This window comes from Xenopus laevis, chromosome 3L, assembly GCF_017654675.1.
Source record: "Xenopus laevis strain J_2021 chromosome 3L, Xenopus_laevis_v10.1, whole genome shotgun sequence".
In the NCBI taxonomy this organism is placed as follows: domain Eukaryota; kingdom Metazoa; phylum Chordata; class Amphibia; order Anura; family Pipidae; genus Xenopus; species Xenopus laevis.
In genome coordinates, this window is record NC_054375.1 from 134412922 (window position 1) to 134428543 (window position 15622).

The 15622-nt window shown below is 38.1% G+C and overlaps 1 protein-coding gene across 1 annotated transcript; it reads right to left on the reverse strand.

Moving 5' to 3' along the window:
- Window positions 1-3877: 3877 nt before the first annotated feature.
- Window positions 3878-5687, reverse strand: LOC121401251 (lamina-associated polypeptide 2, isoforms alpha/zeta-like). The gene is made up of 2 exons (XM_041585588.1): window positions 5239-5687; window positions 3878-5161 (listed from the first exon to the last, which is right to left on the reverse strand). Exon 2 carries the CDS (start codon window positions 5159-5161, stop codon window positions 3878-3880), a length of 1284 nt encoding a protein of 427 aa, XP_041441522.1. The 5' UTR covers window positions 5239-5687.
- Between the last annotated feature and the right edge of the window lie 9935 nt (window positions 5688-15622).

Consider the following 15622-nt stretch of genomic DNA (forward strand, 5'->3'; position numbering starts at 1 on the left):
ATTAAATGTCCATGTGGCCTCATGTATGTGGGGAAAACACAGAATACTCTAAGGGAGAGAATGGGCAACCATCGCTCATCATTACGGGCCGCATTTGAAACTGGCAGAAGTGATATTGCCCTGTACAAACATTACCTAGAAAAAGGACATGGCCCTCCCACTTTTCGTTTCATGGGCATTGACATTGTAACCAAACCTAGAAGAGGTGGTGATTGGAACAAATTATTGTTACAAAGAGAAACTTTCTGGATACAGACTCTGAATACAGTTTCCCCAAGGGGCCTTAACGAATATTGCTCTTTTGTATCATTCTTAAATAGCCGCTAATGGAGTATTTTTAATGTTTGATACATATTTATGGTTTTTATCTTGTTCATTGAAAACGTAATTTATGGCTTTTTATCTACAAATATGTGTATTTTTTCACTTTTTTCACTTTTTCAGATTCTGACTTTGGAACAAAAGAGCATGCTGGGAAGGCTATGCCTGATCTGTTGGACTTTTTTTTCACTTGGTGGGGGTTGGTGTCTGGGCGTGGCTGGGTGAGTTTGCCTATTTAAAGCTCATTGTCTGTAATGTTCATTATCTTGACAAAGGCCCCAGTGAGGGTCGAAACGTCGATCTGTGCAACAATAAGTAAATTTATACTTACCGTAATTTACTTTTCCCTTAGTCCCTTAGGCAGCACCATGAGATTTATTTTGCTTTCCCTTACATGTAGGACAAGTGAGAAAAAAAGAGTTAATTCTCCCCACCCATAAATACCAGCTACTCAAAACCCCCTCTAGTGTTTTTTTTTTTTTTTTTAATAAGACACACAGACCGATGCTTAAGTATTTTATTAGGGCGGGTAATTTATTGCTGCCTAAGGGACTAAGGGAAAAGTAAATTACGGTAAGTATAAATTTACTTATTCCCTTACGTCCCCTACGGCAGCACCATGAGAGTTAACGAGTAACAAGGGAGGGTATCTTCATATCGCCTTCTGTAGTATGCTACTGCCATAGGAAGCTTCCTGTGAAGCCGAGATGTCTACCCTGTAGTGCTGGATGAAAGTATTTGGATTACTCCAGGTTGCCGCTCTACATATCTGATCCAAGGATACATTGGCTGCCTCTGCCCATGAAGCAGAAATTTTCCTAGTAGAGTGTGCCTTGACAGGAAATGGAGGATTGAGATTATCCTTAATGTAGGCCGTCTGGATAGTCTCTCTAATCCAACGTGCTAATGACGGTTTCGAGCTCTTTAGCCCCTTATTTCTTCCGCAAAAACTGATGAATAGACTTTCAGATAATCTAAATTCTTCTGTACTCCTTAGGTAGGCTTTCAGAATTCTGCCTACATCCAAAAGGACTAGTTGAGAGCTGTGGCCTTGGGCTTCCTGAACGTTTGGTAGAACAATCTCCTGATTGATATTATATGTATTGACAACCTTAGGTCTGAAATTAGGAAGGGTTCTCAAGACAACACGGTCTGGAAGGAATGTCAAGTAAGGCTCCTTTATTGATAAAGCCTGGATTTCCCCAACTCTTCTAGCTGAAGTAATGGCTACTAAAAATAAAGTCTTGAAAGATAGACACTTAATGGAGATATTTTCCAGAGGTTCATAAGGTGCTTCACATAATTTCTTCAACACCCGAGGTAGGTCCCAAGTAGGAGAGGATTGAATGAGTCTAGGCCTGATCTTTGAAATAGCCTTGACAAATCTTTTAAGAAGCGGTAGAGTGGACAAAGATCTATTTTGGAGAGCAGATAAAGCCGAGATCTGCGCTTTGATAGTATTTACCGATAACCCTTTATCAAAACCTTCTTGAAGAAATTTTAACAACACCGGCACAGAAGGTTGAGTCTCCGAAATCTGTTTCCTCTTGCACCAGTCTCTGAATCTTTTCCAGACTCTAGAATAGGACTTGATAGTAGAAGCTTTTCTGGATTGAATCAGTATGTCTACTACTTCTTTAGAGAGTCCCTCCGACTCTAAAATGGACCTGTCAGTCTCCAAGCTGTCATCTTCAATCTCGCAAGATGCTGATATGCCAGAGGCCCCTGGGTCAATAGCTTCGGAAAGTGCGGGAGAATCCAATACTGTCCTCTGGACATTCTCATTAACAGAGAGAACCAACTCCTCCGAGGCCAAAATGGGGTTAAGAGAATTGTCTGCACTCTCTCCAATCTGATCTTCTGTAAAACCTTGGGAATCATAGGTATTGGGGGAAAGATGTAAACTAGTTGGAATTTCCACCTGATTGACATGGCGTCTATATAATCCGGACGATCTAGTCTGTTTAAGGAGCAAAACCTCTGTGTTTTGCGATTCTTCCTGTTGGCCATGAGATCTATCTCTGGCATTCCCCATCGATCTGTAATTCTCCAGAATATGTGTTGATCTAGGGACCATTCCCCTGGAGCAATCTTTTTCCGGCTGAGATGATCCGCTATGAAATTCTCCTTTCCTTTTATATGCACCGCCATCAGACGAGGACTGTGTCTCTCTGTCCAATTCAAGATCTTGAATAGCTCCTGATTCAACAAGGGAACTCTGGTCCCCCCCTGCTTGTTCAAGTAAGCCACTGTGGTGGAATTGTCTGAAAGAATCTTTATGCTTTTGCCTTTTAGTTGTCTTTGGAAACTCATAATGGCTTTGTAGACCGCTCTCAATTCCCTGAAATTTGAGGACATGGAGCTTTCCATTGGATCCCAAATGCCCTGTGCCGTTAGATGGCTCAGATGGGCTCCCCATCCCCATTGAGAGGCATCCGTAGTTAGCACTATCCATTCCGGCTGTTGAAAAGATAGACCCTGTACTAGGTGATTCTCCTGAAGCCACCATTCCAACCTGGATCGTGTCTCTGCGCTGAGACATATCTTCATATCTATGGAGGAAACTTTCCGATTCCAACTCATAAGTATCTCTGTTTGTAAAGGTCTCATGTGTAACTTCGCCCAAGCGACAGCCTCTATTGATGCCGTCATGAGACCTAGGACTCTCATTAAGCCTCTGATTGTCGAAAGAGGGTTTCTGATTATCTCTTGAACAGCTTCCCTCAAACTGTAAATCTTGTCCTGGGGAAGATATAACTTCATTTCCGCAGATTTGATGATGAGTCCCAAAAATTTTATTGCTCTGGATGGTTCTAGGGTTGATTTGTCCCAATTTATTATCCATCCTAGATACTGAAGCAGCTCGATGGTTCTGTTTAAATGTTTCTTTAACAGCGCTGCTGACACTGCTGTAATCAGCCAGTCGTCTAGATAAGGTATAAGAGTTATCCCTTCTTCTCTTAGAACCGCTGCTATCGAGGTCACAACCTTGGTGAACACCTGAGGTGCCGTTGTTATCCCAAAAGGAAGAACTCTGAACTGATAATGGTGCAGAACTCCTTTGATGAACACAGCAATCCGAAGAAATTTCTTGTGAGCATGAAAAATTGGAATATGCAGATAAGCATCTTTGAGATCCAAAGAAGCCATATAGTCGCCTCTGTCTAGTATGTTTATCACCGACCTGATGGTTTCCATACGAAAATTCTTCTTGTGGATGAACTGATTTACTTGTCTTAAGTCTACAATCGTTCTGAAAGTCCCATTTGGCTTGGGGACTAAAAAGACCTTTGAATAGGTTCCTCGATGAATCTCCAGTGGAGGCACTGGTTCTAGAACTCTGGCTGAAACAAATTCTGTGAAGGCCTGCTCGAGAGCCAGCTGTTTGTTTGGAGAATTTAAGGGAGTAAGAATAAACCTCTGAGGAGGTAGACTCAGAAATTCTATTCTGTAGCCTTCTGCAATTAATTGGAGTATCCATGCGTCTGCAATGGTTTCTTTCCATTCTGGAAAGAAAAAAATTAATCTGCCCCCTACCGGCAGTAAACTTCTGGCGTCAGAAGGATGGCCTTTTCTTTGGTGGGAAGGTTTTCCCAAATCCTCTCTCACCTCTGGAAGAATTGAATGCTCTATTGGGCCGAAAGGAATTTGTATCGTTCCTTCTTCTGTCTCTTTGAAAGTAGTTATCTCTTTTAGGTGATGTTCTTCTATTCCGGAAAAAGGAATTTTTGCTCCTATTTGATTGGTTTTCCTGAGGAAGACGCTTATTCTTAGAGCCTGACAAAGATTCCAAAAGTTTATCCAGCTCTGATCCAAAGAGACGACCTGGTTCAAATGCCATGGCACATAAGCTGTTTTTGGATACTGAATCAGCTGACCAGGTTCTTAGCCATAAAGCTCTTCTGGATGCTGTAGATAAAGCCATAGTTTTCGCAGCTAGCTTAATACTTTCAATGGATGAGTCACACAAGAACTCAACTGCCATATTGACCTTTTCCAGGGATTCCAGAAGCTCCACACGGGATATGTTGTTGTTGATATCCTCCGTGAATTGTTTGAGCCAATGCCTGGTTGATCTAGCCACTGCCGAGGCAGCCAAGGCTGGCTTATAAATAGCTGTACCCGTATTATAAACTCTTTTAAGTAAGGACTCCATCTTGCGATCCATAGGATCCTTTAATCCTGAACCATCTTCCACAGGAATGAGTGTTTTATTAGACAGTCTGGCAATGGCTACATCTACTTTCGGAGGAGTCCCCCAGGACTGTATCTCCTCTTCCTGAATGGGAAACAAAAGCTTTTGTCTTTTTGTTATAGACGGAGGCTTTTCAGGATTTTTCCACTCTCTAGTCATTAAATCTTTCATGACTGGGTGAACCGGAAAATTTTTAGATTTCTTAGCTACCTGAGAAGTGGTTGCCTGCGAATCCTCGCTTTCCAGAGATTCCATCGTTAACCTTACTCTCCTGATCAATTTCGCAGTGCTTTCCACCGGAAACAAGGCTAAGATTTCTTCCTCATCCGAGGATGAATCCTGAGTTGATCCGTCTAAAGATATAGGATTAACTATTGTAGGAGAATTCACAATATCATCCGCAATAGGGACTGGGCCAGGTTGCAACTGGTTAAACATATCCTTCATAGTTGATTTTATAAACTCCTTAATCCACGAAGAAGAAGCTTCAGGAAGTGCTTCAACATCCTTGTGAGCCAGATAGGACAGACAGTCCTTACAAAACCTTTTCCCATAGTCATCTGGGAGAAGTGTGTCACATGCTCTACACTGCAGATGCTTTGACTTCCTGTGTCTTTTGACAGGTGGTGGCTCTAGGGTAGACATCTGAAAAAACATGAAAATTTACACATAGATTATAAAGGAATCTTAGGTAAAAAGCATGCCCACAGAGTACCTTGTACCTTAGTGCTGAATAAGGAGGCTGCAACCCAGGCAGCAACGTCTAAGCAGCAGGCTGATCACACTCCTATACAAGGGGAGCGTCTGAACACAGCGTGATTAGCTTTAAAGATCCTCTGGTGCGAACTTCAGCACACCTGATCCGCATCATCAGTGTAAACATCTCTTAACCAATCACGTCAACTCTAAGTTGCGTGTCATAGGTTATCGTCGCCATCTTGTTTATGGGCAACCCTCGGCTGCACAGTCTATTGCGGCGACGGCAAAACCTAAGAGGCCACTCGCACCTCCGACTGAAAGACCTCTTGGGTAATGCAGTCTGCGGTCTTCAAGTCCCCTAGGGACCTGGCATCTTTAATCTAGGAAAAAACCAGAAAGAACGTTAATATGGCATCCACCTTTACGCGGATAATACACTCACCTGCCTACGAAGGTAGGACAAAAAACACTAGAGGGGGTTTTGAGTAGCTGGTATTTATGGGTGGGGAGAATTAACTCTTTTTTTCTCACTTGTCCTACATGTAAGGGAAAGCAAAATAAATCTCATGGTGCTGCCGTAGGGGACGTAAGGGAATAAATAATTACTTTTTTTGCAAGACCCTGTTGTGCAACAGCATTCATTCGATTTTTATACATATATTCTGTTAGCACCAGGGCAACAAACCCAGATAAGTGAGTGCAGGAGGCGTTCTACAATTTTTTGTATATATATATATATATATATATATATATATATATATATATATATATATATATATATATATATATATATATATATATAATCCAAGGAATGCCAGCACTCACGAAAAATGCAGTATAGGTGCCTGGGTGCGCGATCAGCAAATGCTTCGTACAATACAAAAGGAAAGATCAGCACTCACAGGTCTTAAAAGAAATAGTAATATTTATTTTACAGGTATGGACTAACGTTTCGGCCCCTCAAAGTACCCAACAAACAGTGAAATTGGCTTAAATACACAAACTGGCGGGAAAGACAGCAGTGATGAGTTGATGACGTGCATACGTTGTCATGAAACCAGCGACTTTTAAAAACCCACTGTAGTGGTAATGTATAATCCATAAAATTTAAAACTTACCCATATATACATTTAAATACTTTGTGCCAAAGTGTATCATATTAGTAAGGGAAGATAAACACAAAGCAAAATGTAACACTGTTATCATGGAAACTTGTAACCTTCACTTGCAACATCACTCATTATCCCCATGGTAACATTGTAACATTCCCATACATAATCATACCGTACCAAGAAGCTATTATGACAGTGTTACTCATGCTAAAAGTTGAAGATATTGTAAATTTGGCCCTCAGTATACATCCCCCGATCTAGGAATACAGTATTCATCCTACATTCTTATGAATTACTACAATATCGTTAATCTCAACCTACTCTGACATTATACTGAATACCTTGCAATGATTCATATTTCAAATTGGCGCTATCCATCTGACTTTGCTCCTTGGTTGATCCACTAGCTCTTTCCATATATTTTATTATTACCTTTTTTAATGTATATTTTAAATTTAATGTATACTACAAGGTCTGTTTGCAGTATATATATATATATATATATATATATATATATATATATATATATATATATATATATATATATATATATATATATATACTGCAAAAGTACAAAAAAGAGGGGGTATTGACCAATGTACATCCCCTGTTCCCCTAAGTAATCTAGTATCAATGTAAGTATATGCATTTGCAAAAACTGGGTTTTAGTTACAAAGTTATGATCATAAAATTGGTAAGCCACTATACCGTGTCAAGGTAAACCCCATATAGCGGTCCCTAACGATCTACCTCCGGTCATAGTATTCTAAGGCTGGCACCTCCCTGCATGGTGGGATAAGTGTCTCTTGACCTATCATTGAATACTATGACCATAGGTAAATAGTTAGGGACAACCATATGGGGTTTACCTTGATGTTGGTATGGTGGCTTACCAATTGCTGATGGGCTGCAGTGGGGGTGAGGAAAGAGGGGGGTGATATCACTCCAACTTGCAGTAAAGAGTGACTGAAGTTTATCAGAACACCAGTTACATGAGTGGGGGCAACTGGTAAACTGACAATATGTCTAGCCCCATGTCAGATTTCAATATTAAATATAAAAAAAATCAATTGTCTCTTTTGAAAACACGGATTTCAGTAGAGAATTCTGCTGGAGCAGCACAGTTAACTGATGCATCTTGAAAAATACATGTTTTCCCATGACAGAATTACTTTAAATAATTTTTGTTCTAGTTCCTCCTTTTCTTGTATGCTGTTACTATTTAAATACTATGCCAAATACGAACCAACCTGTTGCTATGTGTTCTATCTGCTGTGCATTCTATTCAATTTCAAAATCAATACTTGGATTATAAAAGTGCTGTCCCAGCATTTTTCTTTTTGTTTGTTTATTTTACACAGAAATAGACAGGTACTCACTGCTCTGATTCTGCAGGCGGTGGTAGGCGCACCAGGTGCAGCAAACGTACATGGCATGCATTCATCTGTAGCTATATCGGGATTGAAAATGAATGAAAAATTAAATGATTAATCATCAATAAAGCAATTTCCAAGGTAATTTACAGTAAGTTTCCTGAGCCATCAGTCCATAAGAAAACAGAACAATTATTAGTGCAATTGCATGGAGTATGACTTTGGCCTTGATAAACAGATGCTAATTACAGAAATGATTGTCCAATCGATTATTTTTGAAGTAAATAGCACCATTTAGTGAGATAAGGGCTTAAAGATAAACAGTATCAGACAGCGCAGCAAATAATTTTTGCTTAAGTTTTTGAAATTTTATAATCATACTCTACTAGGAAAAATGACACAGTAACACCCACCATTGGGTGGCACTGTGACCTGTAGCAACTCCCAGCATATAATGTCACTATGACCCACAGCTATCCCTAACATTATAATCTGTATGCATTATGTAAAGAATCTCCTTTGCACTCTACTGATTAATATTAGGACTTTCCAACCTGCAGCCTTAAAGGGGTAGTTCACGTTTAACTTAACTTTTAGTATGTTATAGTATGGCCCATTCTAAGCAACTCTTCAATTGGTCTTCATTATTTTCTATAGTTTTTTTTTTTTTTTTAATTATTTGCCTTCTTCTGACTCTTTCAAGCTTTCAAATGGGGGTCACTGACCCCATCTAAAAACAAATGCTCTCTAAGGCTACACATTTATAGTTATTGCTACTTTTTAGTACTCCTCTTACTATTCAGGCCCTCTTCTATGCTTATTCCAGTCTCTTATTCAAATCAGTGTATGATTGCTAGGGTAATTTGACCCTTGCAACCAGATTGCTGAAATTTCAAATTGAAAGCTGCTGAATACAAAGCTAAATAACTTAAAAAAACACAAAAAATAAACCATGAAAATTAATTGCAAATTGTCCCAGAATCTCACTCTACATCATACTGAGGGACTGATTTATGAAGGGTCAAATAGTAAATTAGAATTCTAATTTTCGAGTTTCAAAATTTTGATCCCCCTATTCGAATGAATGTGAGATGTATCACACCTCGACCATGGAAACAGTCCTAATTCGAATATTCGCCACCTGAAACCTGCTGAGTTCATGTACAAGTCAATGGCAGAGGTCCGTTGGGCCATTCGGAGATGTTAATAGCCTTTCTGACATCCGAGTTTTTTTGCAGGAGAAAAACTATTCGTATGAATTGAATACGATGGGTCAGAACTATTCGATCGAATATTAGACATTCACATTTTTTCCAGTCGAATTGTGAATATATTCGAATAAAAAAAAAAAAATTCACATGAATTCAAAATTTGACCTTTGAGAAATGGGCCTTTAAAAGTGGACAACCCCCTTTAATTGTGTTTCTTGATGGCTGAGTTCCAAAGGAATAACGAGAGGATGTGGCAAGATGGTTTATCCATTACTATATGACCAGCTAGTAAGAGTCATAAAGCCTTGGCAGCTATGGCACACAGGCCATTAACTGTTATATAGGTAGGGTGGAAATCTCAAGGAAGTGACATTTCCTTATCAGTAACATATCTATAAATACATTTATATCTGTTTTATATTTGTTTATGCATAAAGGGCACAAAGTATAATGTGAGCTTTAATTAGGCATTGCTCAGAAAACAGAATCACTTTTGTGCACAAAGATAAGATACCAGTATATTACCTTATATATGAGTGAATAAATGCAATATTCCTCCGACACTGTCCCTGGCAGTGGGAGTTCAAGGCAGGGAATTGTGAGGACTTGCCCTTGTACTGGGACCCCCAGCAGAGATGTCTAACAGCTGCGGCACAGAAGGGATTCACTAAAGGTGGCCATACACAGGTCTTTAAAAGCTGCCGCCTCAACCAATCCAAACGGAGTAGCCAGTTTATTGTATAATCTTTTCAAAAGACCAGAGTGTGCAATGCTGCTGCTTATCTATACTATATATACTGTATATATAACCACATTGATTGTATAGCATTGATGTTTAGTAAAGTATACAGTCCTGATGTTTTATGACTGAGATGCTAGCTGGCTCTCTGTTACATAGGTCATAGATGCTATCTTAAACCTCATTGTTTACATTACTGTAGCCTTAATTGTCTTTTGTTGAGATAATAACACAACAAATCTTAACAAAGAATGACAAATTATGTAATTTTATGGAAATAGGAAAACTTTATAGTAGTTTTGTTTGAAAATGTAAAGCTTTAACAGTAAATAAAGAGTTAATTAGGTGTAAAAAAAAAAAAGTAATGTCTTACTGTACCCTTTAAACAAAACAATAAACTGGGTAAAGTAAAATCTAGTGGTGGGCGAATTTATTCAAGCATAGATCTGCAGTGAATTTTGGCATTTCAGTGGGCGCAAATGTTTTTGCGAAACTGTTGCAAAAATTTGCAGCGACAAAAAAAATTGCCGCGTGTCAGAATTGTCCCCCGCATAAAAATTGTCGTACGTCAAAATTATTCGGACAGCCATTGACTTTAATGCATTTGGACAAAATAGTCTCGCATATAAATATTGTCACTCACATCAAAATTGTCACACGTTACAATTATTTTGACACCCATTGACTTCAATGCGTTTCGCACATTTTTTCACCATTTCACAAAGTTTTTTGCGAAAAGGGACAGATACGTCCATCACTAGTAAAATGGTTTTCATGCAGAAAATTCTGCCTTTTCAAAATTCCACTTTATTTGCATAATTTTCATTATAGTATGTCTCCCTGATTGGACTTATTAACCAAAGAAATACATTCTAAATACATGAGGCCAGTGTCAATAGAATTTAGACTTTATGGAGTACATTTATTAAACCTCGATTTTTGTGGTCAAGGATTTTAGTGGGAAAACTCAATTTTTTTGTGATAAAAAACCCTCAAATTTTTAGAGATTTAGAGATTTATCTTACCCCAAAACTGCTAAATATTAGAATCCAAAAACACGCCATATCAAACCTGTCACGGTTATGTAGAAGTCAATGGCAGATGTCCCTGAAGTTGTTTCTTGGCATTGTTATCTACGCTGGACAACCCCCAAAAATCTGGGTTTTCATCTGATAATCTGAAAAAGTCGAGTTTTTGTAGCGAAAACTCGATCTTGTCAATCAACTCTCTCCAACTTTTTTAAGAAAAGTTATTCATAAATGAGTTAAAATTGCGCAGGGGAGTTTGGTCGGATTTGTTTTTTTTTTGTTTTGTTTTTTAAAAAGAGATTAATTAGAGTTTAAGTAAATGTGCTCCTAAGTAACTGTCACATACGCATGTAAGAACAAAAACACTATAATACATAAATAAATACAATAAGAAAATCAACTGTCAATACAAAAATAAGTAAACTACCCCTTTTTTATTGTCATTATGCAATTTCAATAAGAAAAAGAGACATATAACAGAAATATTCATTAAATGTGAAATTCTGAAAACTCACTCTGAAGCGGATATTAATTTTTTACTGTTAAAAAAAACACCTTATAACATCTTTTATATAAACCTTTCTATTGTTTTCTATTGTTTATAAAATAACATGAAATACAAGGCATATTTATTTCCAGAATTGTTAACAAAACACTTTCCAAAAAGCAATCCAATTTTTTCTGTGTAGGTAATGGTCCCGGTTCTTTCCTTCACAACTAGTGGGAGTGTGGAAAATATTAAAAGAATGTGGTATAAGTTAAACAACTGTAAATGAAAAAAATACTTTGAAAGGAAGTTACACTCAGTATATTTGATTTTGTAACGAACGAAAATAGAAACCAGTAATAAAAATGCATTCAGATAAATAAATAACCATCATATATTGGAGGCAGAAAAAAGAGACAATTGTCATGGATTAGTGCAATCTAAAACATGCAGAAATTGTGCATCAATGAATAAGCATATTACATTTTGATAACATGGGGAATTTTGATAATTACAGTTGACAAAATGCATTTCACATCTGGAAAATACATTCAAAGTGTTTTTGCTAAGTAAACTGATTTTTACCTGCCTTTAAATATTTTCCAAGCCTTTAATCTTTTTCCAATTCTTTCCTTTTTTTCATTTTTCAGTTAATAACTCAGAGCTGTTAATGTGTATTCTGTAATTATTCTGTCCTGACGTGCAAATCAGTTTGCTGTAAGATAAAAAAAAGAACAGGTGTTTCAAAAATAAATTTGTGCATTTACAGCGTAGAAAAGTAATTGATAATGTGGCATTGGATTACCAAGAGATTAATCCAAGATCCATAAAAAGCTTATTTTTCTTCCTGCTTGGCTCCAAACTAATCTCGATCACCCCATGCATATCTAGCAAGTCGTGAAAGGGTGAGTAGGCACACGTAAGCATGGGGTGGTATTGGGTAGATATTCTCTGTTATGAATAACGTGGTTGGTTACTAGTACCTTTTGCTGAGTTATTAGTTCAATTCCAGCAGCACTGTCTGGATTACGAGAGCTACAGCATGTCCTTGTATGCCATAACAGCTCATGTACAACATTTATGACAAATATATATCTTAATCTGCGTCCATGATCTAAGATCTTGTTTCTCGTCATAAACTATACAGCCTATGTGAAAGAGATAACGTAACAAATTACTCTTTGTCTGGTTATGGTGTATTTCAATGTTCTCTCTCTTTGGGAATACAGGGCAAACAAATTGATGGTCCCTATACAAGTTATGTATTTATGTGTTTATATATCATTACATGTATTTTAATGAAAATAAGTTTCCAATCTCAACTTTTCTGTGCCACCTGAAAGCATCTGAAAATGTCAAAAATATAAATCCCTCCTTCAGTTGTACAACTAAAACTGGTTATACATGGGTGAATAAAAGTTACTCCTGGCTGAGTGAGTAGTTTGGGCAGGTTTGGAAATCTCATCGTGTTGATGCATTCCTCTCCCAGCAGGTGCTTATAGTCATTTTATTGTTGGGTTAGGGGTAAATAATCAAATCATCTTAGTTTGGCCCATGTTGTTTGTAGCCAAATTAGGTAAATATCCACTCGTGGGGCAATCTTAACTTAGAACTGTAAGCGAGTGACAGAAGTAATCCCCTGTTCGTTATCTCCTGCTGCATGCTTACTTTTAGTTACATGGTTTAAGTCAGTTGTTCTTCTGAAGGCAATTTAGGCAAATTGCAATGGGTCAGAAAAAAGTCCTACAGCCGACCTGAAAGCGTCCAGGTACTTTCAGTGCATAACGCGCTCCACCCACACTGTAATATGCTCATCATACTCAGCAACCAGTTATGAGTAAGTAATAAACATGTATAAAACATATATAAACAAACCTACACTTCATGTGTAGCCAAATTGGACTAGGATGAGCTCATTTGGCAACCAGTGTATGGTCAGCTCCACAACCCCCCTCCCAGCAGTCTATCTCTACAAGAAGTTGATTATTTTGTAAAGTGCTCAGCCCCCCCCCCCAAAATTTAAATTTTCCCCAAAAATAAAATTTAATTTTCAAGCTTTCCCTGTTCAAAATTGCAGATGATTTATAAAAAACAAGTACATGTAAGCCCTCCTTACAGACCCCCTTCTCCCCCAGGCCTCCATGGGGCTGCAGTGTCAGTCCCTCTATAGTTACACAACTGTATTTGACGTATCTGTCAATCAAAATATAACTCCATGCATAATGAGCGACAGATTAATGAGAGGCGCATACTGAAGAGCAACTTTCTTTTAGAAACAGAATTTACATGATTATAATTAGAAAGTTCCTTATTTTCATGAGACAAATATAAAATTTTCATTTACGTGATACTTCCCCTTTAAAGAATATAAACAGATTTAGAAGTTCTGGACTATCCCTCTTCTTACTCATTAGTGATATGTCACTGACGTGCAAATTACTCCTCAAAGATAGGGCAAGATTAAAAGTGCATAACCCATGGAGCAATCTAAAATGATTAAATCAAGCTTATTATATGTTAATGACAGAGCATTATAAGGATATGCCCTACGTAATAAGTTGAAAGCTTTGTTTGTGTTACATTTGTTTGTTTGGGAAACAGTGATAATAATCTGAAACCTAAGATGCGGGTAAAGACTTTACCTGCTGTCATTGCAATAGAGTTATGTCAACCCATAAAGGGATTAACAGCTTCTAAAATAGACAAAGTGGAGCTGCGGATCAGCTGTCATGACATAAAGTGGAGCTGTGGATCATCTGTCATGACTGTCATGACATAAAGTGGAGCTGTGGATTATCTATAACAAACAAGGGAAAGTTGTGCTCACCACTATTTTTTAAAACCATTAGGCGGGGGTGCAATGAGGGTGTGACCACAAAATACATATAGTCACATACAAGAGTCCTCTGCACTCAACCCATTATCAATATATTTAAGACAGCGACATTTTGTGCATACTGCTACTAAAAAATAAAATAAAAGGGCAGCCAAGTTTGGGAGTTTTACTTTGAAAGCAGCTAGTAAGTTGCAGGTAAAACTTAGTCCCTTTGTAAAATGTATAATTAAGCAATTGAATTCTTAATGAATCAGATGAAAATTAAGCGTAGGACTGGCCAGATATGGGATGACTTTGACGTAGTTGGCCATCTTAAATATATTGCAATATATGGACAAACAATCCCTGTGTTGTTTAAAGGGTAAGGCATTTTTTAGTAGCAGTATGCACAAAATGTCTCTGTCTTAAATATATTGATAATGGGTTGAGTGCAGAGGACCTCTTGTAGTTGGCTGTGGATTATCTTTCATGACATGCAAAAGGAGGAGGAACAGGAGAGTGTTGCAGCAATGTATGTGGTCACAACACTTCACTCGGCCTTAGTCAACCTATCCTCAGACTATTTTTATACAACTCTGGTTACAAACTCCATGACAAAGTGTCTCACGAGTCTATGTAGGTGCTACGCTAATCGGCCTTCTTGAACCACTGGATTCCCATGGACACTAACACGTCATAGCCTTATAGCATTATCTCTTCCTTGCATAGGAGCAGCTAAAGCAGACAAAGCTGACAACACAAACTCGTACAAACACCAGGCTCCAATAACATCCCCTTTAAATTCTACAAATTATTTGCCCTATCTTCTTAAAATGTTTTAGAATGCACAAGAAGAAGGGAAGCTCCCTCTCTTTCTATATGATGCCTCTGTCGTATTGCTAATTAAACGTGGACTCTTCCCAAGTGAATGCATACTATTTCACTTTTATCTGCTGACTTTAATATATTAGAATGGGTAAAGTACTCAAAACCATAATTTGGGAAGGCTACAGCCTTGACTATCAGAAGGCTTTACCTAAACTGGTAAACCATTATGTTCCCACTAATACGGGGTATGCAGGAATATGGCTATGGAACCTTTTTCACTGGCAGTTCAACAACATCCCACTATTCAGGGGTGGCAGTAAGCTGGTATGGAAGAATTGTGGAAACTGTGGCAAAAAGGGGCAATTGTCAAATTTGAAGTTGTTAAACAAAACTTTCATCTGTCCTCTAACCATAGGCTGCAAAAGCGGCAGATTAAAATCAGTTTATTGGCACAAAATAATAAGTATATAATTAATTCAAAGCTTGGTAATAGAGCGGCTGTTGCAGGGATCCTCTAAGGGACTGCTATCTGCAAAGTATGCCAGCTTACTTGACAAGCTATTTAACCTTTGGAGAAACTGAGAGATAAATAGGAGATTGATTTGGTCACCCTTACTGATGATGTCTCAGAAGAACTATTAGACTCTCAGCTCGGTTGCTCTTAAAGGAGTAGGGGGAAGTCACAATCACTGGGGGGTGCCAAAAGTTAGGCACTCCCAAGTGATTGTATATACTTACCTGTTACCCTGGACCTGTTATTAGAAAACTGCACTGGCCTAGGGTTCTTCTCAGTGAGCACCACAGAGCGATCCTT